The sequence below is a fragment of the Aotus nancymaae genome, unplaced genomic scaffold (genome assembly GCF_030222135.1).
Source record: "Aotus nancymaae isolate 86718 unplaced genomic scaffold, 86718_ANA_hifiasm-v0.15.2.pri h1tg000108l, whole genome shotgun sequence".
Taxonomy (NCBI): domain Eukaryota; kingdom Metazoa; phylum Chordata; class Mammalia; order Primates; family Aotidae; genus Aotus; species Aotus nancymaae.
The window spans coordinates 28,076,906-28,101,434 of NW_026988523.1; the positions used below are offsets into that span (position 1 = coordinate 28,076,906).

General features: G+C 46.6%; 1 protein-coding gene and 1 long non-coding RNA gene across 2 annotated transcripts in view; one reads left to right on the forward strand and one right to left on the reverse strand.

Annotated features, from left to right (window-relative positions):
- LOC135272325 (uncharacterized) overlaps positions 1–6,427 on the forward strand; it is a 74,374-nt gene extending 67,947 nt beyond the window's left edge. Inside the window, exon 3 of the long non-coding RNA XR_010340484.1 lies at positions 5,967–6,427. This is a non-coding gene — a long non-coding RNA (uncharacterized LOC135272325). The remainder of the gene's footprint in view (positions 1–5,966) is intronic.
- A 662-nt stretch (positions 6,428–7,089) lies between these two features.
- Positions 7,090–24,240, reverse strand: GJA5 (gap junction protein alpha 5). The gene is made up of 2 exons (XM_012471996.3): positions 24,094–24,240; positions 7,090–10,115 (listed from the first exon to the last, which is right to left on the reverse strand). Exon 2 carries the CDS (start codon positions 10,080–10,082, stop codon positions 9,006–9,008), a length of 1,077 nt encoding a protein of 358 aa, XP_012327419.1. The 5' UTR covers positions 10,083–10,115; positions 24,094–24,240; the 3' UTR covers positions 7,090–9,005.
- Between the last annotated feature and the right edge of the window lie 289 nt (positions 24,241–24,529).

Genomic DNA, 24,529 nt, shown 5'->3' on the forward strand with positions numbered 1-24,529 from the left:
GGGCTGTCACAGTTTGTCAGTGGTGGTGGGGAGATGGGAGGCAGGATGTCTTGGAAACACAGGGGAACACAGGGACATGATAGTGGCAAGAAGCTTGGACATTTCCCAAGCAGGGCCTTCAGAGCCACTGTCGGCGGGAGGAGAGCTCTTTGGCTAAACCACTGTGTCCGTTGAAAAGTGGTCATACTTTCATGCTCAGTATAACTTTTCATTGGTGCTATAATATTTCACAATGCACAGGCAGCACAAGGAGAGGAAGAAATGCCCTTTTGGAAACTAGTTTGTAGATAAAGTGAATAAGCAAAAGACAAGGTGGAATTCAGAAAAATAAGAAAGAACAACTTCCGTTCAACATGGCATGTTTCCAGCATCTCCTGCCTGCCCAACGTTGTCCTAATGTTACAAGGCACAAGGTCTTGGAAGTAAGATCTATCCAAGTAGTAGACAAGACTCACACACAAGAAACTACAGGAATTTCTTGTTGTTAAAAATCTACATCTAAAAATCCCTACAAGGCTGGGCATGGTGGCTCATGACTGTAATTCCAGAACTTTGGGAGGCAGAGGCAGGCAGATCAGAAGATCAGGAGTTCGAGGCCAGCCTGGCCGAGATGGTGAAACCCCATCTCTACTAAAAAAATACAAAAATTAGACAGGCATGCTAGCATGTGCTTGTAATCCCAACTACTTGGTAGGCTGAGGCAAGATAATTGCTTGAACCCAGGAGGCGGAGGTTGCAGTGAGCTGAGATCTCGCCAGTGCGCTCCAACCTAGGCAACGGAACAAGACTCCGTCTCAAAAAAAAAAAAAAAAAAAACAGCCCTATAAATGCTGGAAATAATACTATCAAATGTCAGAATGCTTTTGCCTACACACATATACTTGTTCTAGCAGTGAAGGGTAGCTACTAACCTTGATGCTCCAGGCTTGCTCTGAATGTCATACTATTATAGAATGAGGAAAGCTACCTTTAAAATAGGAATCATTGGCTTAGTCTGGATTCTCCAGGAAGCAGAGCCTGAGGCAAAGGCTGATGTGCTAACATATCATTAGGGTGTATAGTTTTAGGGGCAACAATAAAGAATGACGTGAGAAAGACAGGGAAGGAGGCAAAGTCAATAGGAAGATGTGTCATCAAGCAGGGCACTGCTAAGTGGCACTGGCTGCTCAACCCACAGGACCGCTTCTTGAGGCCTTTCACTCAGGTCTCAGAATCACCAGGGTAGTAAAACAGGGGTGGAGACAAGGCTTCTGCCTCCTACTGAGCAGAGGTTTGCCATGCTTTGCATTGATTATCCCACACTTCTAGATTGCCCATGTGTTGGGGAAAGTCCTAAGCAGGGTTCTACCACTGCTTCCTCAGGGAAATCCTGGGGGAGGTCAGATGCAGTCAGCTGCACCCGGATGAAATTGATCCACACGGTTTCCAGACAGCTGGAAGGAGAGGCAGAGAGGATCTGTAGTAAAGCATAGAAGGGTCTACCACACCTGTGATCCCTCTACTGCATAATAATTGTCTCACCACAGCTTTCCTATCTGAATCCCCAGGGTGCCACCATGCCTGGCTAATTTTTTTTTTTTTTTCAGTACAGATGAGATTTCACCGGGTTAGCCAGGATGGTCTTGATCTTCTGACCTCGTGATCCACCCACCCCAGCCTCCCAGAGTGCTAGGATTACAGGCGTGAGCCACCACGCTCAGCCTATGTTTTTAAATTGACTTTTCCCCAGCCCGCTACACCCTACACAAGTTTTTACAATGGTTTCGAAAGTGCAGTTTTACCTCAAACCTTTGTAAACATAAACCCCTCCAGGTTATATTTTAACACATTTAAAGACAAGTCCCAGGAACTTTCTACCCTGCCCTAAATACCCCTGTTGGCTGAACAGCAGCTGCTGCCAGAGTGGATTTAGCCCTGGCCAGGCTGCAGAGCCCAGGGCAATGAACACTCCTGAAAGGTTCCTGCGTGGAGCCATAAAAAACCATGAGTTCGTGTCCTTCATAGGGACATGGATGAATGTGGAAACCATCATTCTCAGCAAACTGACGCGAGAACAGAAAATCAAACACCGCGTGGTATCACTCATAGGCAGGTGTTGAACAATTAGAACACGTGGACACAGGGAGGGGAGCATCACACACTGCAGTCAGCTGGGGGGGGGCTAGGGGAGGGACAGTGGGGGGTGGGGAGGGACAGTGGGGGGTGGGGAGGAAGGGGAGGAATAACATGGGGAGAAATACCAGATATAGGTGATGGGGGGAGGAAGGCAGCAAACCAACTTGCCATGTATGTACCTATGCAACAATCCTGCATGCACATGTACCCCAGAACCTAAAGTACCATTAAGTAAATAAATAAATAAATAAATAAATAAGGTTCCTGCATGGTTCTCACTGTGAGAAATCCTTCATTAGCAAGTACATGTGCCCAGTCCCGTAAGGGCCTTGAATCGGGGTAATGGAAAATTCATTCAGGTTGAAGGGACTGAAGAGCTTGAGTCTTGTTTCCAAGCCATGGCCTCCCCAGGGCTGCGCTGCCCTTACCTGTAGGTGGACATAAATGCCAAGGAAAAGCTGTGAAGATGGCGGGGTGCAGCGAACCACTGTGAACTGGCCTCTGGGCCGGGGACGGGCCAGCCCAGGCAGCCCCAGAGTGCATCTGTTGGATCCAAGCAAAAAAGAGATCGGCCAGAGGAAGGGAACTAAAGGAACATTCTTCCTCCCTACCTTACAGAGGCAAGCGGTCATCTACACTAAAGCAATGGTCTAAAGTAGGGGTCCATAAACTACTGGAAATTTTATGCACAATTGCACATTTTTGTGGGAAGCAGAAGGTCCATAAGCATCAGATTCTCAGAGAGGACAGTGTTCCAGAAAAACTTCAGAATCACTGCTCCAAGACTTGACATCTTTTTAAAATTAATGCCAGGAAGAACATTTTCCTTGACCTTTAGGTGCTTTTATATTCACCTCAAAAACAAAATTCCGAACTCAGGACTTGGCAAATTGAACACAGAAGAGTTCCTGGGGGATTCCAGTTATCCTGCCAACTTCTCCAGGAAGAAAGAAGCAACTCTCATTGGTCTTCTGCTGTTTGCTTAATTATAAAGACATCATTTTGCAAACTGAACACTGAGTTTCATTTGAAAGAGTCTTGTTCTGTTGCCAGGCTAGAGTGCACTGGTGCAATCTTGGCTCACTGCGATCTCCGCCGCCCAGGTTCAAGCATTCTCCTGCCTCAGGCTCCCCAGTAGCTGGGATTACAGGCGCCCACTACCATGTCCAGCCTGATTCCTTACTCTAGATATTAGGTGTAGTGTTAGGTTGAAAAGGTGGGGACTCAGGTACTTTTCCGGGTTGGGACTGAACTTTCTCATCAGAGAATGGGCCTCAGAAGCAATATTCCAAACTTGTAGTTGGGTGTCATAGATTCAGGGTATGGAAAAGAAACCTCAAACAAGAAAAATAATTACAATAAGAAATGGATTTTATTTTTTTCCCATAACAGTTATACTTTACAAAGAACAGACTCTCATAGAAAACTGTCCTTGCTTCCAAATCAGCAGAAGACCATTGTATGTATTGTCAGGTCTTTACATAAGACTGCAACCTTTATTTATGCTTCTTTCTGAGTAGAGAATAAATCAAAACTAATTAAATGAAATTTAAAAAAAAAAAAAGAAAGAAGAAAAGCATTAGCCTCCATTCCCCAAGTTATCTCCCCACCTACTGGCTTGATGAGACTTGGAAGTCTCACTGTTGTCATTCCTTTGGTTTAAGGCTTTGAAGGTACCATATCTATAAACATCATATATATTGCCAGCAATAGCTTGGCTCAGCTTATTCATCCGCACCTCTGAAATTCTGATAATGGGCCCCACAAAAGTACAAGAGACTGCTTATACCCTATCCAAGACTCTGTCCTAGTGCCTTGCTTAGTAACCCAGCTACTAGGATGAAGCTCTGCTCTGCTCCTGTCAGACTCTCTTCCCTGAGTCTGGAAGTCTAGCTCCAAATCCAGATCAGGAACTGGGGCCCCACTACCAGCTGAGACATGTCCCTGACAGTGCCTGCCTGCCTAGTGTCTTATGCAACTTCCCACAGCCTGGCTTCCCTGCTGTGTGCTCCTCCACCTCCCCCCTTCCCCACTTCTCCCTCTCTGTATACTTGATGTTTTGATGCTTTCACTTCCCTGATGTTAAGGCTACTCTGGACCATGCCCTGCTGACTCTCTCCTAGCCCCTTTGGATATAGTGTTCTTCCAACACACCTGGACTGGACTCCCTTCTGTCCTGGAGCACCCCTGCCGCCCCTCTCCAGCCCTACCCCACAGAATAGGCCTAGTTTAGAAGGCCCCAAGTGTGTTATCAGCATTGATACTGGTGGATTCTGACAGTCTTCCTGATGATGGGAAAAAAAAAATAGGGCTTTTAGAACTTAACATATATTTACTTGTTTTAATTCAGATCTTTTACATATGCTCCTTCTGCTTCCTTAAGTGAAAAGATTTCTGTCCTTTGAAATTTTTGCAGAAAGAGGTATGTGCGTTTTGCTACAGTTGATGCCAAACCGTGCTGTTTTAGTTCTGTTTGAATTCTATGTCTTTCAAAAATGTTGGACCAAATTGTATTCTGTATTCTGGAATTTTCTGGAAGGAATTTAGATTCGCTCACCTGGGTTCTTCCCCTACGCAGCAGTGCCTGGCTTCTAAGCTGTCATATATCAGCTTTCAGTGTTACTTCCTCAGAAAGGACTTTCTGCTGCCCTATCTGAATACCAGAATCTCTCAGCTCACCTTTGTTAACCCCTTATTTGTTTCCTTCATGACACTTGTCGCAATTTAAATGATTTTATTTAGCTGGGTGCAGTGAATCACACCTGTAATCCCAGCACTTTGGGAGGCTGAGGCAGGTGGATCACTTGAGGCCAGGAGTTTGAGACCAGCGTTGCCAACATGACAAAACTCTCTCTCTACTAAAAATGGTGGCACGCACCTGTAATCCCAGCTACTTGGGAGGCTGAGGCACAAGAATTACTCAAATCCAGGAGGCGGAGTTTGTGGTGCGCTCAGACGGTGCCACTGCACTCCAGCATGGGCAACATAGTGAGGCCCTATCACAAACACATACACACATACACACAATTATTTTATTTGTTTGTTTGTGTTAAGAGTGCCTTTCCCACCAGACTATAAGATCCAAATGGCAGGAACCATGTCCTAAAGCCTAACATAATGCCTAGCTGTTCAAGAATTCTTTGCTGAGTGACAGCATTTTCCAGTTGAAATGACAATAAAAAACTATAGACCCTACCTATCTCTGATGACCGTCAAGTGACCAAGGAGAGGAAAAATCCCTAATCCTATTCTATTTACAAATCTAGGATTTAAAAACATCTGTTTATTATCAAGGACCAACTGCAGGGGCTTCCAGAACCTCCTGAGGATTGGGACGTAGGCAGCTCCCTGCAGCCTCGCTATTTTCCTGATTTCCACATCATGACAGCAATCCCTCAAGATGCCTGCAAGGTGCCTACTGTCCTTGCTCTTTTGTTTTTCTCTCTGGTATCGCAATTTGCTATTAGGGAAAAAATCTGAAACCCATTCATACTATGATTTTACATAGGAGTATTATTAGCATTTAACCACTTACATACTAGAGCCGTTGGAATGAAACCTTCTGGTAGACATTCTGGTCTTATCTGGCACTGGAGGAAACAATTTAAGGAAATGGGCCTAAAGGGGCCTGCAACTCGGAGTGTGTTCACTCTATTACCAACCAGCTTATGCTCTTTAGTGATGATGCTTTAGAAGGGAGGGGGAAGAAAGAAAATGAGAGTAGAATTACATAAGGTTGAAATCTTACTGTAAGTTCCTTAGCTTTTGCAGTCTGGCATAATATGAACTGTTCAATGTTAATGGCTATGTTTATAAAAATATGAGATGGACTGTTGTTTTTTTTTTCCTAGGAGAAAAAATTGAGTTCCAGATGTTTTTCTCTAGTTGGACAACTCCGGTGTCTCTGGGCTAAGCACCTCATCCTCAGACAGAGGCCAGGTGTACTCCTAAGTCTCCACGTTGGTGTCGTAATACGCGTTCTATGATCTCTCTGCAAGACCTTTTTTGAAAAGCTTTCCCGCCCTGATAAATAAGACTGATTGGTAGTTAAGATAACACTTCTGTTTGCCTTTCCGAATCTTCTCGCAGAAATGATGCCCATTTGTTGGTGAAAGGCTAGGTGGTCGGTCCCTTGATCCTTTGTTTGGAGCAACAGTTATTTATCTTCCTCCAACTAGATGAAATCTCAGTCAGGGAAGCCAGTGAGAAGCAGCTCCACTCTCAGGGAGCTTTCCTGAGCATCAGCTTACATATCCGTAAAATGTGATACAAAGACCTATTTCACAGACTCATCCTTGGGGCCTATACTTCTGTAAAGCCTTCTCATTTTTTAGGTCCAGGTCAGGTCTCCCCTTTTCTCTGTGTAGTTTGTGTTTTTGTTGTTGTTGTTGTTTTATTTTGTTTTTATGTATCACCTCCTGGAGCCTACGGTTCCTAGAATTGATATAAATGAATTCCTGTTTAATTTTATTCTAATTGTTAGAAGAGAATAATGTGAGTTAATCTGACCACACTAGGCAGATTGTAGGCTTGATAAACGGAAGTTCTGGAATCATCCCTCAACATTCCATTTCCAAATACTGTGTATTCAAAATAATAACAAAGACAATCAGATAATAACAATTACCATGTAATGACTGTTATTTCCCAAGCACTCTGCTGAACGCTTTATGGTCAACTCAGTTAACAGCCCTGTGAGGTAGTTAACAGCTCAGTTAACAGCACCATGAGGTAGATATTAATAGGACCCAATTTACAGATGAGAAAACCAAGCCTCAGAAATTGTCTTGCTGGATGGAGTCCAGATGTAAGTTAGCAACTGGAGTTTTAACCCTTGCATGCCCGACTTCAAAGCTCTTTGCATTACTGGCTTACTGGTGGGTATAGTCCAAGGGCTCCCCTCCCCACCAAGTCCGCCATCCTTCTCTTACAGTCACAGCATGAAGCAGACAACAAAAGAGAGAGAGAGAGAGAGAGAGAGAGAGATCGATTTTATTAAGACAAATTACACATTTTATTTTCTTTTTCCTTTCTAAAAGCCTCACCGTGGAAGATTGATCCCACAGAATTTCTAATTCAAGAACACTCATTTCATAAAACATTTCAGAGATAGAAGGAGAGAGAATATGAATGCTAGAAAATAGATTAAAAGGTGTCCCCTCCAGGGACCTGGAATGATCAGACATTCCTTCCTGAATGGCATCCTGGTCACTTTCCTGCACTTCTCTATTCTCGTTTTCCTTTCACCCAACCACAGCATCCAAATAGCAGCAGAGGGCTGGTGAGTCAGAGGTTCAACCTCCTTCTGAGCCTTTACCCTCCTCCGTCCCAGCCTCCCATGCCTATCTGTTTAGGTTAATAACGCTTCTCTGTGGTTTCCTTTCCTTATCTCAGGACTTCCCTCCCCTTTACCCATCCTATCAGCGCACACACACACACACACACACACACACACACACGCGCATGCATGTGCATTTTAATAATGTAATACTCTTTCTATAAGTTCAGTATCTAATTCCAAGCATCCTTCACCTTAATCCAAAACAACAGCAACCCATTATAGATCCAGTGAATACAGAAACCAGACCAGTCCTTGGGGAAGGCAAGGCTTTTCTGCAGCCCCCACGTGGCAGTCTCATTACGGGCACTAGGGAGGCATAGGAATCTCTGTGCTCTTTAAATAAAGCCCCTGCCAAGTGAGCTGGAGATTCCCCTACTATTTCCATGCCCCTGCTAAAGCCTCCAGGGAGAGAGAGCTCTGGGGGCCTCCATAGCTGTCATCACACCTCCTCTTGGCACTAACTTGGCAGCGAAGGAAGTAAATAGGAGGAGAAAATAGTTTTCCAGTGTTTTCTCTCCTTTTTTATTTTCATCTTCACAGCAGAATTTTGTTTTCCACAAGGGGAATCTGAGAAGCACAATGCTTGCTTTGTTTTAACAAGACCTGGGGAAATTCCATTGGCCTCAGTGGCTGGTGATCTGGTCGGGGTTCGAGAGAGGACAACGGCTTCCTGGGTATTCCTGTCGATAAGGCCTTTAGGGAATGGCTGGGTGAACAGCCAAGGGAGAAAGGGAAGGGATGGTTTCTGTCATTGGATTGAACTGTAAAGGAGCTGCAGGATGACAGGTGGTGCCAGGAATTCCAGTGGAGTTTGCGTGTACAGTAACTCCACAGCAGAGCTGACACCTTCACAGGCTGGGTATACACTCTGGCAGAAGGAAAGGTTGCGACATCACTAGGGTGGGATATCTGCCAGAGGTACATACCAAGGCACTTGTAAAGTTGAGGCTGCCGGTGAAGTTCCAAGAAGCCCTTTTAAAGATGGAGTAGAGGGAAGAGAAGCCAAGGGCAGCCCAAGGCCATCTCACCACTACTGCAAGGAATGGTCTGTGGAGACAACAGATTCAAGAACATGTCTATTGCGAGTTCCTTGATACATGCTCTCTATCGGCCAGGAACTTTGAGCTCTTCCTTGGAGGAGCGAGGGTGATCAGGTCAAGGGGGAAGGGTAGGAACTTAGAGAACTCATCTGGTATGTGGCTGGTATGTAGAGAGAGAGTCATTCTATCCCTCTGGCTATCCCTTCCAGGCTAGCTTCTGCCACGCTTCCCTTCCCTTCCTCTGCCCTGTTTCATGAGTAATCTGAAAGGCTTCATTGATTATACTGGGTAGAGGGTGGAGAGGGAACTGCAGTCTGGGTGGGTAGTCACATCTCTTATTATCCCAGAGCCCTGGTTATAGTTTCTAGAATTGATGAGCAATGTCATTGAGACCCGGGGCCCAAAGGAGCCAAGCAATGATAACAGTGAGAAAACATCAGAAGGGACACATCTTTCCTCTCTGAGCCTCCTTTGTTCCCACCTGGTCCTGGTCCTCCCATGGAGGAGGGTCACACTGATAGGTCATCTGACCTGGCCTTGCTGCTGGCCTTACTAAGACGTCGCTTGTCGCTATGGTAGCCATGGGGGAGGCGGTGACCCGGTGAGATTCCATTGGGCACCTCAGGCTTCTGGTCATAAGGAACCTGGATGAAACCTTTCCCAGGAGTCTGCTCCTGGACTCGCACTTGCTCAGTGGCCAGGTTATCTGTGTTTTGTTGGGAGGCCATATTATGGCTGAAGGAATTGAAGAATTTCCCCCCAGGGCCGCTCTGCAGGCACTGGTTAAAGTCAGGGGGTGGTGTGCAGCTCTGGACTATGCTCGCAGAGGGACCAGAAAGCTGGCACTTAGCCACGTCCTGCCGTGACCTGCCGCATCGCTGTCTGATCTTCTTCCAGCCCAGGTGGTAGAGTTCAGCCAGGCTAAGGAAGAGGGACAGCGCAGCCACAGCCAGCATAAAGACGATGAAGACATTCTTCTCCGTGGGTCGGGATACGTAACAGTTGACCGGGTGGGGACAGGGACTCCTGCGGCAGACGTGCAGGGTGGTCAGGAAGACTCCGTAGATGAGGTACTGGCCCACGATGAAGCCCACCTCCATGGTGGTGCGGATCAGGATGCTGCACACGTAGGTGTGGAGCAGAGTGCCCTGGAGCACAATCCTCCCATTCCCTTCCTCCCAGCAAGACGGCTCCGCCTTCTCGGCCACCTGGTACTCGTAAGAGCGGGAGCCACTGCCCTCTCTGGCCTTCTGGGCCTCCCGCAGCCTGCGCTTCTCCTGCATGCGCACGGTGTGCATGGCGTGGCCCATGTACACCAGGGAGGGCGTGGAGACGAAGATGATCTGCAGCACCCAGAAGCGAATGTGGGAGATGGGGAAAGCCTGGTCGTAGCACACGTTCTGGCAGCCAGGCTGAATCGTATCACACCGGAAATCAGCCTGCTCGTCCCCCCAGGAAGACTCAGCAGCTGTGCCCAGCACGAGCATGCGGAATATGAAGAGGACAGTGAGCCAGACCTTGCCTACCACGGTGGAGTGCTTGTGTACTTCCTCCAGGAACTCTCCCAGGAAGCTCCAGTCGCCCATCTTGGCTCAGCTAGGGGACAGACGCCAAAACTTCTGCACATGGGGAAGAGAGAAAGAGAGAAAAGGAGAAGGATGTTCTGTGAAGGTCTGGAAGGTGTGTCACGTTCTGAGAGTCCACTGATCCATACCAATGCGTTCTTGAAGAAAATGCAACTTAGAAGGCAAAGCACCCAAAGAAAAGCTCTCTTTCATTTCCCAGCAAAAATAAAAAGAAAGAGAAGATTCAAAGTAGTGATATTAGCAAGATGAGAGCATGGCTCCCGCACTTTAACAGATCTAGAAATACACATGCACACAGAGGTGTGTGTTACGATATAGATTCTGCTCTTGCCCCGCTAATTCTACTTCAGGAGGTCTTGGATGGCCCCCAGGAATCTGGATTTACAACAAGCAGCCCAAGTGATTCTGATGCAGGCAGTTAGGGACTGCACCTGGAGAAACATGAGTATTAAAAAGAACACAGGATTGGGGCCCGCAAATGTGACTCCGGGCATTTACCTCACTGAATCGGTTTCTTCATCTATCAGATGGGGTTGGGAATAGCTACACCAGAGAATTCTGAGGACTAAATGAGATGAGGTGTGTGATATTCTGAAAATCATTCCACAACTGTTCCAAATGTTTAAATGGCTGTTGGATGGAAAGGATTTTTTTTATGGCTCCAGAGGGCAGAACTTGGCGAAGGAGGAAGGAGTGAGGGTGGGATTGGCAAATCTGTCCCCGCAGGAAGCACTTGCAAAAATCAGAACCGTCCGGCATGGGCCAGAGGTGTTGGGTGGTAGAAAACAAACAGGGTGCTCTGGTCCTAGCAGCTAACGGTATCGCAGATGGGTGCTGACTTTCCCTGGCTGGTAAGGCAATGTTGACCTCCTATGCCTCAGTACAACACACCATTCCAGCCACGCAGCTCAGCTCACCCTGCTGCTGAGTTTGTGTGTCTCATTTAAATAAGGTTCCCACACACAGATCTGATCACTCTTACATCCAGAATAAATGTCCCAAAACTTTGTGTCCCATACAAAATCCTCCCTCATCTGGCCCTGGTCTGCTTTTCCAGCCTCTTGCGCCCGTCCACATGAGTTCCTTCTGTCCAGCCATGCCAAGTCTTCCCACGTGCCCTCCTCCTGTACCCCTACGTGTCCCCTCATCCCTAGATGAATCCCATTTACCTTTCAAAACGTAACTAGTCATTGCTTCCTCTAGCCCTCCCTCCTCCCTCGAGCTGAGCCTCTTCAGCTCCTGCAACGGCCTCCAGGACACTTACTGGTCTTCCAGTGTTTGCCGCCTTGTGTTGTAATCCTCGGCCTGTCTGTGTTCTCCCAGTAGGGACTGTTTGAAAATGGAGACTGTCTTTTCTTCTGTATCACCAGAGCCTGGCCCAGAGTAGGTGTTTAGAACATCTTACTTGAGTGAAGGAAGGAGGGGCTGACAGGCGCTGTGGTTTCCTACCCAATAGCAAACCAATTCCCTGTTTCTTGCCTGCCTCCCATTGGCAGGGTGAAAAAGCCAAGTATCACTTTCTCAATCTCCTCTGCAGTTAGTTCTGGTAGGTGAGGTATGGGGAGAATCTAAAGTAGAGGGAATGCTCCAGAAAAGGTTTTTCTACCCTCTAATAAATGGAGTGCTCCCATCCCCTTGTGCTCCCATCCCCTGTGAACAAGAGGGAACCTCACTCACAGTGCTCCCATCCCCTGGGGAACAGGAGGGAGCCTACTCAGAGTGCTCCAATCCCCCAGTGAGTAGGAGTGAGCTTGCTCACCCCTATTGCTTCCTGCCCGTGGATGGAGTTGCATGAACCAAGATGTGTGAAACTGTCCAGAGAATCTCAAAAATGTCAGCCAGTGCCCTGAGGCCTCTGAATCAACTCTTGAGGCACCTACCTCCAGAATTCTTACTTAGTTAATAATAAATGCCCTTATGGTTTGGCCGGGTGTGGTGGCTCATGCCTGTAATCCTAGCACTTTGGGAGGCTGAGGCGGGGGGGATCACAAGGTCAGGAGTTCAACACCAGCCTGACCAACATGATGAAACCCCATCTCTATAAAAAAACAAAAAAAAAAAGATAAATAAATATCCTTATGGTTTAAGTCTCTAATCATTCCTAACCAACAGCATGACAAAGATCTCAGAGAGAATGGAATGTAAATATTCCCTTCGTAGAATCGTAAAATCTCAGATTTGGGTGGGACCTTAGAGGTTGTCAAGTTTGAACTTTGACCTTCATATCTTTGCTGCCAACATGCTCCTGGCTTCTGTCTGAACGTTCTTTACACTTATGGGGAAAGATGGGTCAGGGTGGTGCATTTCAGAGTCCGGGCTTCCTCAGCTCCTGAGTTGATTGTTGCCTTGACAGGGACCAACCCCCTTGCCCTGTCTTCCTCAGACCCCAGGTCCCAAACCTTGAGAGCATACAGAGTCCCTGGGAATGAGGGAGTTTCTGAGTGAGCAGAAAGGGTTTTATCTCTGCTCCTCTCTATATCAAAGACCCATCCAGGGCTTGAGGCCTTTCACGTCATTTGTGATCAGACACGTGCCCCATTTCCTTAGGTGGTGAAGCGCCCCCTGTTTCAGCCTCCAAATGTGGAAAATTGTGGGGCATGTGCTCAAAAGGAAAATGGCTGATTAGATAAGAGTTTGAATGGTCTGTCATCTCTTCTGGGCACATGTACCGTGTTCAGCACCTTCAGGGCAGCCACACACGTGCAGTGACTGGACTGTGGTGAGTGTCTGAGAAAAAAAGAGGCAGGGAGAAAGGGGAGGACTGAAAAGAACAGAAGAAAAGGGAATGACAAGAGGGAGTTGGAAATGGAGAAAAAGACCGTGTAAGGCTTAGGAAAAGACAGACGTGGAAGTTAGATTTACTGAGGTTCAACAAATCCCCATTGCCATCTGCTGGGCTCGGATAAATGATTCAATCTGTGTTTCACTTTCCTCACCTGCACAATGGACATACTGTTAACTCATAGAGTGCTATGAGATGATGTGTGCAAAGCACTTAGCACGGTGTTCCGCAAATAAGAACTGAATAAAAGGCAGCCATTACCAGCAATGAGAGTGATGGGGAAGGATGACAGCAGAAGAAGGAGGGAGAAAAAGTAGAAGGTAGAGAAAGGTGCATTACAAAGGAGAAAAGAAACGGGAGCAAGAGTAGAAGGGGAGGGAATGAGAAGAAAATGGAAATAGAAAGGAAACAGAAAGAAATAAATGTCATATTCTTCCAGGATTTGGGGCAAGTTTTCCACACTCAGTCCCTGAAGACTTTTCCCTTGATCTTCTCACTCTGTCATTCATTCCTTGCGAGTCCCCAAGGAAGTATAAAAATAGTTCCAGGCAAAGAATGTGACTCTTTGGTCTGGTCTGCCAAGAGGCTCGACTGCTGATCCCTTCACTGCGGTCCAAGGAATTCTACTCGGAAGAGGTAAGGCACAGGTACAAGAAAGGAGCGCCTTGGAAAACCAGAAAGACAGTGTCAGGAAGGATGTCTTATTGGGAGGAATCAAGAGAAACTAGCTGAGGAGGTATGGGAGGAAGGCAGACCTCCTGGGCCCACCAGAGGAAATAGAGTGAAAGACTTTTCATTTATGACTTCCTGCTGACACTCGGGCAAGGTCAGAGAAACTTAAAATTGCTACCATGTACCAGACACTCAGTTTATAATGTGAAAGGTCGCTGGCTGAAGTTAGTTTTCCAGCCACCTTGGCTCCCTTTGGATACCCCTATCTCAGCCAGAGAAATGTGTAGATTAGATACTCAATGAGTTTACTGGGCGTATAGCACATAAAATGCTTTCTAGATTATTATCTGCTTCTTGGCAGGAAGCGTGTTAGGAGGGGCGAAGGAAGTTGCCCATGCCATGAATAAATTCTATCAAACACAATGGCAGTTTACCTCACGGCTTTAGCGGTTACCCTCACGGGCTTCCTTCCACTTATAAAGTCCAGACTTCTTAACTTGCCATTTGAAACCCTGTACGGTCTCATGTTATCTTTTTTCCACTATTCTACTCACACACTCAGTACTTAAGCTCCACAATTCCCCATATATATATATATATATATATATATATATATATATGTATACACACACACACATTTCCGCATTTCTCACCCATTTATCTTGGCTTCTTATGTTCCCTCTGCCTAGACTGCCTGTCCCTTTTATTCATTCACTTATTAAGTTTATTGAGTGGCTACGGGGCGCCAGCCGTCATTCTAGACAATGAGGATACACCAGGAAGGGGGGGAAACAAGCAAGGATTCCCTGCCTTCACTGCATGTAACTGCCTTGATACCCCTTCATTAAGAGGAGACATTAAACACATGATCTCAATAAAACATGACGTGTGTTAACATTAAGGAAGTATAAGGTGTTATGGGAATGTGGGGCAGAAGCCTGAATCTGGTTTATGGGTTTAGGGAGGGTCTTAGAGAATTGCGTTCTAAAGCCCTCTGCCACTGCTACAGATTCTGAAATTAGCAAGGCAAAAAGAGATGGTCCCTAGAACCTGGAAGAGAACCGTCCCATCTCTAAAGGTTCTTCACTCCAAAACCTTCAACATCCTGTTTCAACATGTCCTGTCCTGAGATAAAGCAAATTTTGGAGGGGCCATTAGGGAACTTTTTTGGCAATAGTAGCATCGGTGCTTAGGTAAGAGGAAGAGGGCCAGAGGAAGGATTTTGTGTATAGTGAGCATAAATCATTTTATGCCTTTATTTCATGTACTATATGGCCAAAGGGCTGGAAATAAAGCTCAGGCACCTACATTCCTAATCCTGTGCTGCTGCGGCCTTTTTGTTTGTTTATTTTGTTTTTGTTTTTGTTTTTGAGACAGAGCCTCACTTTGTCACCCAGGCTGGAATGCAGTGGTGCCATCTCGGCTCACTGCAACCTCCGCCTCCCAGGCTCAAGCAATTCTCCCTGTCTCACCCCCTGAGTAGCTGGAATTACAGGCACACGCCACCACGCCCGGTTAATTTTTATATATTTTTAGTAGAGATGGGGTTTCACCATGTTGGCCAGGCTGGTCTCAAACTCCTGACCTCAGGTGATCCACCCTCCTCGGCCTCCCAAAGTGCTTGGATTGCAGGTGTGAGCCACCACACCCAGCCCCGTGCTCCTCCTTATGGTGACATTATGGTCCCCCTACATGGTCAATGTTTTTCAAAGAAAATCATTTCAGAGCAACCCAGGATAATCATAAACTTATAGCCAGACCTCTTCCCCTGACTCCACAGATCTACAGCGAAATGGAGAAGTCTTCTAAAATTGACCTCAGCCCTCTTTGGTGTTTCCTGAACTCCAGAAGACTCTAAATTACCATCCAGCATGTAGGATACATTCTCACACTTGGTTATATATTTCCTTAGACTTGTTTTCCAAAAATTTATCTGTCAGCTGACCTGCAGATACTTTGCTAAGTCCTCACTGAGAACATTACCAAAGAGATACAAGGCCTGGCACTCACTGGGCACTCAATGACGTCTATTAAATTAATGAAATCAGCCGGGCATGGTAACTCACACCCGTGATCCCAGCACTTTGGGAGGCTGAGGTGGGTGGATCACCTGAGGTCAGGAGTTCAAGACCAGCCTGGCCAACATGGTGAAAACCTGTCTGTACTAAAAATATAAAAATTAGCCCAGGGTGGTGGTGGGTGCCTGTAATCCCAGCTACTCAGAGGCTGAGGCAGGGAATCAATTGAATCTGGGCGGCAGAGGTTGCAATGAGCCGAGATCATGCCAGTGCACTCCAGCCTGGGCAACAGAGTGAGACTCCGTCTGAAAAAAAAAAATTAATAAAATCAGCCATGATTCCTTCCTCAAGTATTTAACAGCTTTTTCTCTCAAATGGGGAGTACACTTCTCAAAATCAAAAGCCCTGTCTTCTACTTTGTATTCTTACTGCATTACGTTCTCTCATTTGGTACGTAATAAATGCTTTCTTAATGATGGAAGAAAATATTTGGCTAGCAGTAAGATTGCAAAGTGGTCCTGAGGAGACTCAAATCCTTCTTCTTAAGGTCAGCAATAAACACAAAACCTTACGATAAGTAAGTAAAAATAAAAGCTTACATAGTGCAAAAAGTACTGCTACATTCTCTTGTTGGTTCCAAGAGAGCAGGATCATATTTGTTCTGTTTAAGACTGAAAACCTTCAGAATGTTAGACATTCCATTTTTATTGTTGAGTGAATGATTCCTCATAACCACTCTGTGGGATGATTGTTACTGCCTGCGTTTTGCAGAGGAGGAAACATACAAAGGTGATTTGTTCAAATAAACAATTAATGGCGGCAGAATCAGGGCTTCATTCCAGAGTTTCTGTTCAAAGACTTGCATGCCAGAAAGTTTCATTCCATGTCTCCTCCGAGGGTGGAGCTCATCAATTCTTAGGCCTTCGAGAGAACTTCCCAGTGGAGATAACTCTTGTGTAGGAGTTAGGTGTCCGTGATGTTTGTAGGGGTGTGTAGTGGATGGAGGAGTTGCAGAAGAGATGAGGGGATTTCAGATAAAGGCTAGACTGTATGAACAAATTCATTGAAATGAAAACCAGCATGGTTTTAGAGTACGATGAGCAGAGCATGGAGGGAGAGACTGCAGAGCATACAGGAGCAGGTTGTAGAGGGCTTTAACAGCCGCGCCTAGGAGTTTGGAGTCGTTCTCAACCCACGTGCTAGGCCATGCTTAGTCCACGATTTGCTCCCGAGGGCCTAATCTGAAGCCTCCAAATGTGGTTGGGAACTAAAGGACTACACAATTAGTAATGTCCATGCTTGTAGCAGTCTTTTAGAAGGTATATTGCTAGTGAGTGAGGTGCTACCATGGGGATGCCTTGAAAATTCTCTTCTTTCTACTGATTCCAGTCCTGTCCCTTCTAATGTAGTATTTTACAATAATTTGTGTGTCCTCCAAGTCAGCAGCCGGGCCTTGGGCTGAACTGTAAAGCTTTCGGGGTCTCACACACCTGAGAATTATTTTCTCTACAAGCTGTGAATTCTCTCTCCCACTCAACCCTGAGCTCCTTGAAGCCAAACTGCTTTTCTGTTCCTCATTGTATTCCCCTCCTGAAATTCCCCCACCCCAAACCCCTTGGTGCTCAATGGCACACCCTGCATGGGGCAGTATGTACTTTATAAAAACAACAGTGGATGAATCGATAGCATTTAGGCCTCTCAAAACACCTAATGCCAAATTGATCAAGGCAATCCTTTCCCAATTGCTGAAGAAAAGGATGAGAATGCACACGGAGGCCAAGCAACACGTTGGAGGCAATGCTGCATGTCAGTGGAGGGGCCTCCCTGGGAAGCTGGCATAGAGGCACCTGCCCAGTGACGATGGTGATCAGAACACCAGGGAGATGGAAGCCACTGAGTCTTTCTTCTGCCTGTGAGAGAGCCCTTCCCTTGGCTTAGCAGGACTGAACGTGTCTCAAGCAGAAATTCCATCACTGTGGACTACTCCCTCACTGCCTCCTCCCCTCATAGTACTGAGGAACTTATCCGAGCTTGTCAAAATTAGATGACAAAACCACTCCACAGTCTGAGTCTAATTCTGGACAACACATGTTCTGGACAGTATCAAACAGATCTCTGGTTCTCAATAAAGATCGTTATTCATAGTAATGATAACAATCCCCTGGGCCCATGCTCTAATTCCACTCGCCATACAGTGGAATGTGGTGCAGGACGGAGTTCACTTGCTTCCCAATTAAGAGTATTCTGTCGTAAAAGGACCCAAAGGTCCTCACTTAAAGGCTGCCTGAGAAATAGTATCATGTCAGTGCAGTTTAGTTCAGAAAGTGTTTATCAGGCTCCTCTGCCATGCCAGACGTCAAGGTAGCTTTATAAAGCAAAGCACCAAGCATAACCTTCATGTCAGAATTTTTTTGTGCCTTATTCATTTGTGTATATTTTTCTGATTTCCTCTCTCCCCAGTGATTTCCCTCTAAAATGGATATGTAGGGAGAATTACATGAGAAAGTGGTCTCGATCGTCAGTTGCTTCAGTAATCTTCATTATCCTTCGATATTCCCAACTATATCTTCTAGTTTACCCAGTTACACACAAAAAAGAATTTGGATCTAGGTGATAATAAAAATAATAGAAATAAAATAATACTCACTGTTATGTGCCTTTCTATGTACCATACACTCTGTAAGTGTCTTTATATATCTGTTTTCATTTGATTCTCACAACAACCTGAGGAAGTGGGGACTATTTTTTTTTTTTTTTTTTTTTTTTTGAGACAGGGTCTCACTTTGTCACCCAGGCTGGAGTGCAGTGACACAATCACAGTTCACTGGAGCCTTGACCTCCTGGGCTCAGGTGATCCTCCCACCTCAATCTCCCAAGTAGCCAGGACCACACGCATGCACCACCATACCCAGCTAATTTTTTTATATTTTTTTTTTTTAGAGATGGGGTTTTGCTCTCTTACCCAGGCTGGTCTCAAACTCTTGGGCTCAGGTGATCCGCCCACCTCAGCCTCCCAAAGTGCTGGGATTACAGGCATGAGCCACGGTGCCTGACCTCTCATTATTTTACCCTCAGGGCTCAGAGAGGGTAACTTGAGCAAGATCACACAGCTAGTAAGAGGTGGAGGTGGAGTGAAACCCAGCCCCTAGCTCATATGACAGCAGTGTCGCTGCCTTAACAACTGTGCTAAACTCTGTCTAAATCACCTAAAGTTCCTTCTTTGGAAAATCCTCACCAGTCAAAGGCTGGCCACTTTTATATAAGATGATTGAAGCGGGAATGTTTATTGAGATCATTGATTGGATAGGGAGTCGATTGTAAGCGATTGGTGGTAATTCTTACATTTGGGATTTTCATTCTTTTCCTCATTTAGGTTTGGGGTAACTACTTCGGCCTCGGGAGAAATCATCAGGCATATGATGATCTAGCTGTAGCTACGGATTTGGGCAGTGTGAGCACCTTCCACAGAATTAGAAGTTCACTGAGGGCCAGCATCCCTGAGCCTAGCTCACTGTAGAGGGGAAAGGGAGATAGAGATAAGAGAGGAGAAGAGACGGGCAAGATGAATACTCACTTCAGTCTTCCTCCTACGCTCGCCAATGGCACCTAGATAATTAACTCCTTTTGAAATTTAATTATTTTATTCTGGCAAGAATAGACTGGTCCACTCAGAGACACCCTGCTGGCAGAGAGTTGTTTCAAAGCCAAGGAAGTAGAAGGGAGTAAAGTGGAGAAAGAGATTTATGCTAGGATAAACAATTTTCTTCTTAAACTGTTGGGAGAAAAAATATTTGTAAGGAGTGAATGAAAAGGAGTAGTACGTGGAGATACTAAATTAAAACAAAATATTGGGAGGTCCTTGTTAATTACGCCAAGGGGGTTACTTAGTCCCATGTAATTGATTATTAATGAAAATTCTATTATAATGCCCACATTTCTTTATTATTTCCCCCATTTGTCATAGATTTGTAGTGCAATAGAGTTGAAAGGAATGTAGAGATCAATCAAACTTGACTCCTTATTTTTAAACAAGGTGTTAGAGGTCTGGGAAAGTTAAGTCATAGTGATAACAACACTATGTTGTATTTCCCATGTGTGAAGTCCTTTATAACTAAACTTTCTAACCCTCCCATTAACCCTGCAAGGAAAGTAGTATTGCCCCATTTTACAGATGAGAAAACTGAGGTTCAGAGACTAAGTACTTGTACTAAGTACCACAGCTGGCAAATGCTGCGTAAAGGATTTGAACACAACTAGCCTAACTCTAAAGCCCACATCCTCTCTATGTCTCCGACAAGGGAAAGAAAATCGAGGACTAGGACTGATAGATGATGACAAACTTGTGCCCAGAACTCCAGTCTCTTAACTGTGAGAGCAGGACTTTTCCCCCTTTACCTTGCCTCATGAAAGACCCTTTTAGCGTCTGGTTTACTGGCTGGCCATCTCTGTTCCTATGCTGTTCCTAGAATTAAGTATTATTACATTGGGGCCCTCAGCCCACAGTGGTCAGGATTCCCAGACTCTTCGGCCTCTGCCATGATTTGGCCAGAATTCACATATAGAAAGTTATTTCCTTTTTTAGCCAGCAAGTGTTCTTGGCTGCAGCAGCGTCTACTGCCCACTTCTAAGCTGGCCAAACAGCAGGCTCTGGTGTTCCATTGATGTGAAATCATAACAAGAACAACAGAACAGCAGTCGTTGGGCGGAGGGACTTCCGGTCTCTGAGGAATAGTGGGGCTAGGACCCTGCTTGTGTCACTGTCTAGTGGTGTTACCCTAGGCAAGTCACTTATCCTCCCAGTTTCTAAGTCAACTGAAAAATGGGAATGTTTACTCATGGGGATAATATAATGTGTGGATACGCGGAAGCATCTAGGACAGTATCTGGCATATAGGCACTCAGTAATATTAGTTCCTAGTTTTCTTTTCTGATATTTCCAGTAAAAACTCCTCTCGACATGATCCAACCAGACAACTTGATGCAGAATCTGATATTGCCTCGGGCTGGTTAGCAGCACAGCAAGGACCCTCATGTGGCATCGGTACAAGAGGGTAATTGTCGGAGCTAGGAAAAATCCAGACAACGGAAATCAGTTATTTCACTAGGCATCCAGACCTCCTGAATCAGAGCTGGAGAATCATGGAGGTGCAGGGCGCACTCAAATCAGGCCACTCTCATTCCTGTGTTAGGTCCAGCCTGCCTCCTAATGTGTCTTTAACTCAAGCTTTTGGGCCTGGAGTTAGACTCCACGTGGCTCCATATCATGCTGCCTTTCTTCTGAGGAGCTGCAGCACTTTTGAATCTGATCACCAAGCTGAAGGTACACTCGTAACAAGAGGTTTGAAGCAGACTGAATTCTACCTGGATGAGATAGAGGGGATGCCTACTCTGTGATCTGAGGGTGAGGGACATCTTTCACCCCTGGCCACCTCCGTCGTCTCCTGAGGTTCTGAACCATGGAGTTGCCAGGTTGGAGTAAGATTCTGGAAATCTCCTGTGAAATGCAGTGTTACCATTTCATGAAGAGAGGCTGTTTTCTGGTTCCAGCTGTTTCTTTGTGACCCTAGGGTTTCCCCCTCCCTGAGCCTCACTTTGCACACTTGTGAAACAAAAGAGTTGAGGCTCTTCCATCTTTAAGTTAGAACATCTGGGGAGTCTGACTTGCTCAGTTGTGAAGTATGGCAAGTTAGTGGCAGAGTCAAGAGGCAAGTCCAGAGTTTCTGACTTCCTGCTTAGAGGCTAACACAAGCAGTCCTAGAAAAAAAAAACCCGTGGTCATAAAAAACCAGCAATACCTCCTCGGAATTGTATTTCATGAGAAGCCTTTCTACGTGATAGCCATTTAAAATACTTATTTAATCTTCAAAAAACCTTATGAGGAAGATATTTATTAGCATCTTTGGCAGATAAAGAAATTGAGTGTCAGAGACATTAAATAATTTTCCCAAGGTCACACAGCTAAAATCCTAGCCAAATGTGACTCCAAATGCCCAAGCCCTTCCTTCTGTCCTACACCTGAATTAGATAAACTCTAAGGTCCCTCTGTGCCTTTTCAATACCTCTGATTCTGCGACCTCCTGACTCTCAGTGGGCTACTGAATACTAAACTGTATTTGCCCATTATTTGCTAATGTATCAGAAACAATTGATTCTCAAAGTGGCATCAAGCTGGTATCACCGGGAGCCAGCAGCTTCCAACAACAGGAAGGAAGTCAGCTTCCTTTCCAGGAACCCTAAAGCTTTCCAGAAAAATGGTCATCTCTCCCCTTTGTCCAGCCCAACGCTTGAGCCCAGGTTGGCACTTTTAAGAGTTTGTTCACACAGAGAGCTACTGGAATCCCCAGGAAGTGAGTCCTTCCCTAGGACGTGGGATAGAGATTTGGCCTTGGGTCTCCCCAGCCCCGAAGACGGTAGGACATCTAGTTCCTGTCCTGATCGATCCACATAGACAGGCCTCTTGTCCTAAGAAGTGGGGACAACCAGTACCCAAGAGACCAGGCAGCACTGTGGCAGCACCCCCCACTGCCTGCACCCCACTGACAGCCAGTGCAGATGATGAAGAGCAGGTGGGCAGGTGAGAGTCAGTCCCACGAAACAGAATTGTAGAGATGCTCAAGCGGAAGAATCAGGGAGAGACGGCGGCTGGGAAAATGCGGCCAGGGAAGGAGGTTAGAAGGGGCCCAGGTATGAGTGCGCAGGGCAGCGTGTTCTCAATCAGCCCTGACTCACTGTGTCGTCTCCTGCAAGTCATGCCCTTCTCTGGGCTTCTTTCGCCTTATTTGTCGAAGAAGGAGGCTGGTAATGGAAAAGACCTCTTTCAGTTCTAATGTTCTCAGACCTTAGGTGGTACTAGGAGAGGAGACAGGAGTGAGGTGGTTATGATCTAAGAACAGTGAGCAGCTTCAGGAGCCCAGCAAGCAGACCTCTGAGGTTCTAAGGCAGAGACAAAGCAGGGCAGCCTGATTCTGTGACTGCTGCAGCTCTGAGAGCGTCACATGTGTGGGTGAGGGATGCTTAGAGAGTGTTGCGTTGGGAGCCACAGAATCCCCTCCTGGTACTCCCTGCTCTGCAGGCTGTCATTGGGACTCCTCACTCGCAGGTGCTGAGTGAGAAAAAGGCTTGGAGGGACAGCCAGGGGAGCAAGCTCCAAACAACTCTGCCAACCCCGGAACCTGGCAGGAAGGTGGCAAGTTCACAGCTCTCCCTCGGGAGCAGTGAATCAAGGGCTGGGCTGGGCTGTGACTCTGGGGACAGTGGGTGGAGGGGATGGAGACCATTTGGCCTGCGGATGTGAAAGTCAGGCTGGAAGGCCTCTAAATACCAGCCGGTGTCCCCAACCCTGAGCCACAGCACCAGGCGGGCAGAGGCGCTGCACTGCCACACGCTCCCCTTGGTGTCTCTTCTCCTTCAATTTGCTGGTTTCAGGTCCCTGACTCCCTGTTCAGTGCTCTCTGCACTGCCCTGCCTTCCCTCCAGCCAGTTGGACCGCTTTGTGCCAAAGCTTTGTTCCGGAAACACCCGCCCCGGTGACTTGCTGGGGAGTGAGATCCAGGAACCCCTGTATTATAATGGAATACTGCGAGAGCGAACAAGGGGAAAACTGAGCAACAGAGCAAGATGGGAAATCCTTGTCCTGAACCTCACTTTTTCAGTGGTTCTGAGTTGCAGGTGAGCCTATGGAATCACAGCCTTACACAGCGTAACTGCTGAATGGAACCAGAGGCAACCTTCTAGTTCAAATCCCCCGTTTTATAGATGAGGAAACTGAGGCCCAGCAGGGGGACGTGTCTGTTACAAGGCCTCCCAGCCCCTGAGTTTGAGCTCTTTCGCTACATGCTCACAAGAAGGGTCCAGGAAGGAACTAACAGAATCTTTCTGCCCCACGGTCTCCTACATTGCACTACGAGTGAAAAGGAGACCTTCAGAGGTGCTTTCCGGGGCTCCTTCTCTGGTTTCACACGCCTCTTTCCACTGGTTGCAAGTGGCAGCCTGGATTTCTCACACGTGGCCACTGCAGAGCGGGGACGTGATACTCTGCAGGAAACTAAGCAGGGAATATTTTTAAACCATCCAACATGCCTTAGGGAGAAAAAAAAAATCAAAGCACTCCCCTAGATGTTGCAAAAAGCATTTCAAAAAAGATTCCATGCCTAGAAGAAGCATGGTAAAACAGTGTTGGTTTTATTCTTAAAGGGCCAATTCCCTGTAACAGAAGTTCTTGGGAATTGACGGGTGACCCACTTCTAAGAGGCACCCAGAGGACTGAACTCCACAGGAGTAGGCTGGAGCCCCAAGGTCCCCCCACTTGCAATTCTCCAGCTCCCTCTAAATCAAGGAAGTCATTTATCTGCTGCTTCACTAAACCTTCCTTTTTAATATATCCACACCTCACTATCAAGGGAAATAGTGGGAGGGATAGAGAATAAACTCACAGGTAGAGAGAAAGAGCTTTGTTTCTGTCCAGCCCAGAAGCCACGTTCCCCTCTTCTGGCTGCTTCCTACCCACTTGTAGTTTATTCAGATTCGAGCCCATTCTTACCTGCTGCTTTTCCTGCTCCCCGGACTTCCCCTCCGTTGGCTTCTTCACAGGCTGGCTGCCTCTTCTCCAACTGCCCACCCTCTTTGCTTCTGAGCCTGTCAGTTGCTCCTCTTCCACCCTCTTTTTAATCGTATCTGTCGCCTTCCCTCCTCCCACTTCTTCCTACTTTTGCTCTCTCCACCCCTTTCCCCCTCTGAATCCCTCCCTCCCCCCTCTCTCTTCTGCGCTCTTAGACTCTTTGCTCTAAAAGTCTTCCTCCCTCCTCCTCCCTGTGGCCCTCCTGCTGTCTGCCTGTCATCCTAGTCCTCCCAGCAGTCCTCCACGTTGCCTCTCCCCCGGGCTGCTGGTGCACCACCTCCCTAGGTTTCTTCCTGCCCACCCATCTGCTGCGTGGACTCAGACTTCCCAGGCCGTGGCTCTCCTGGGGCATCAGCAG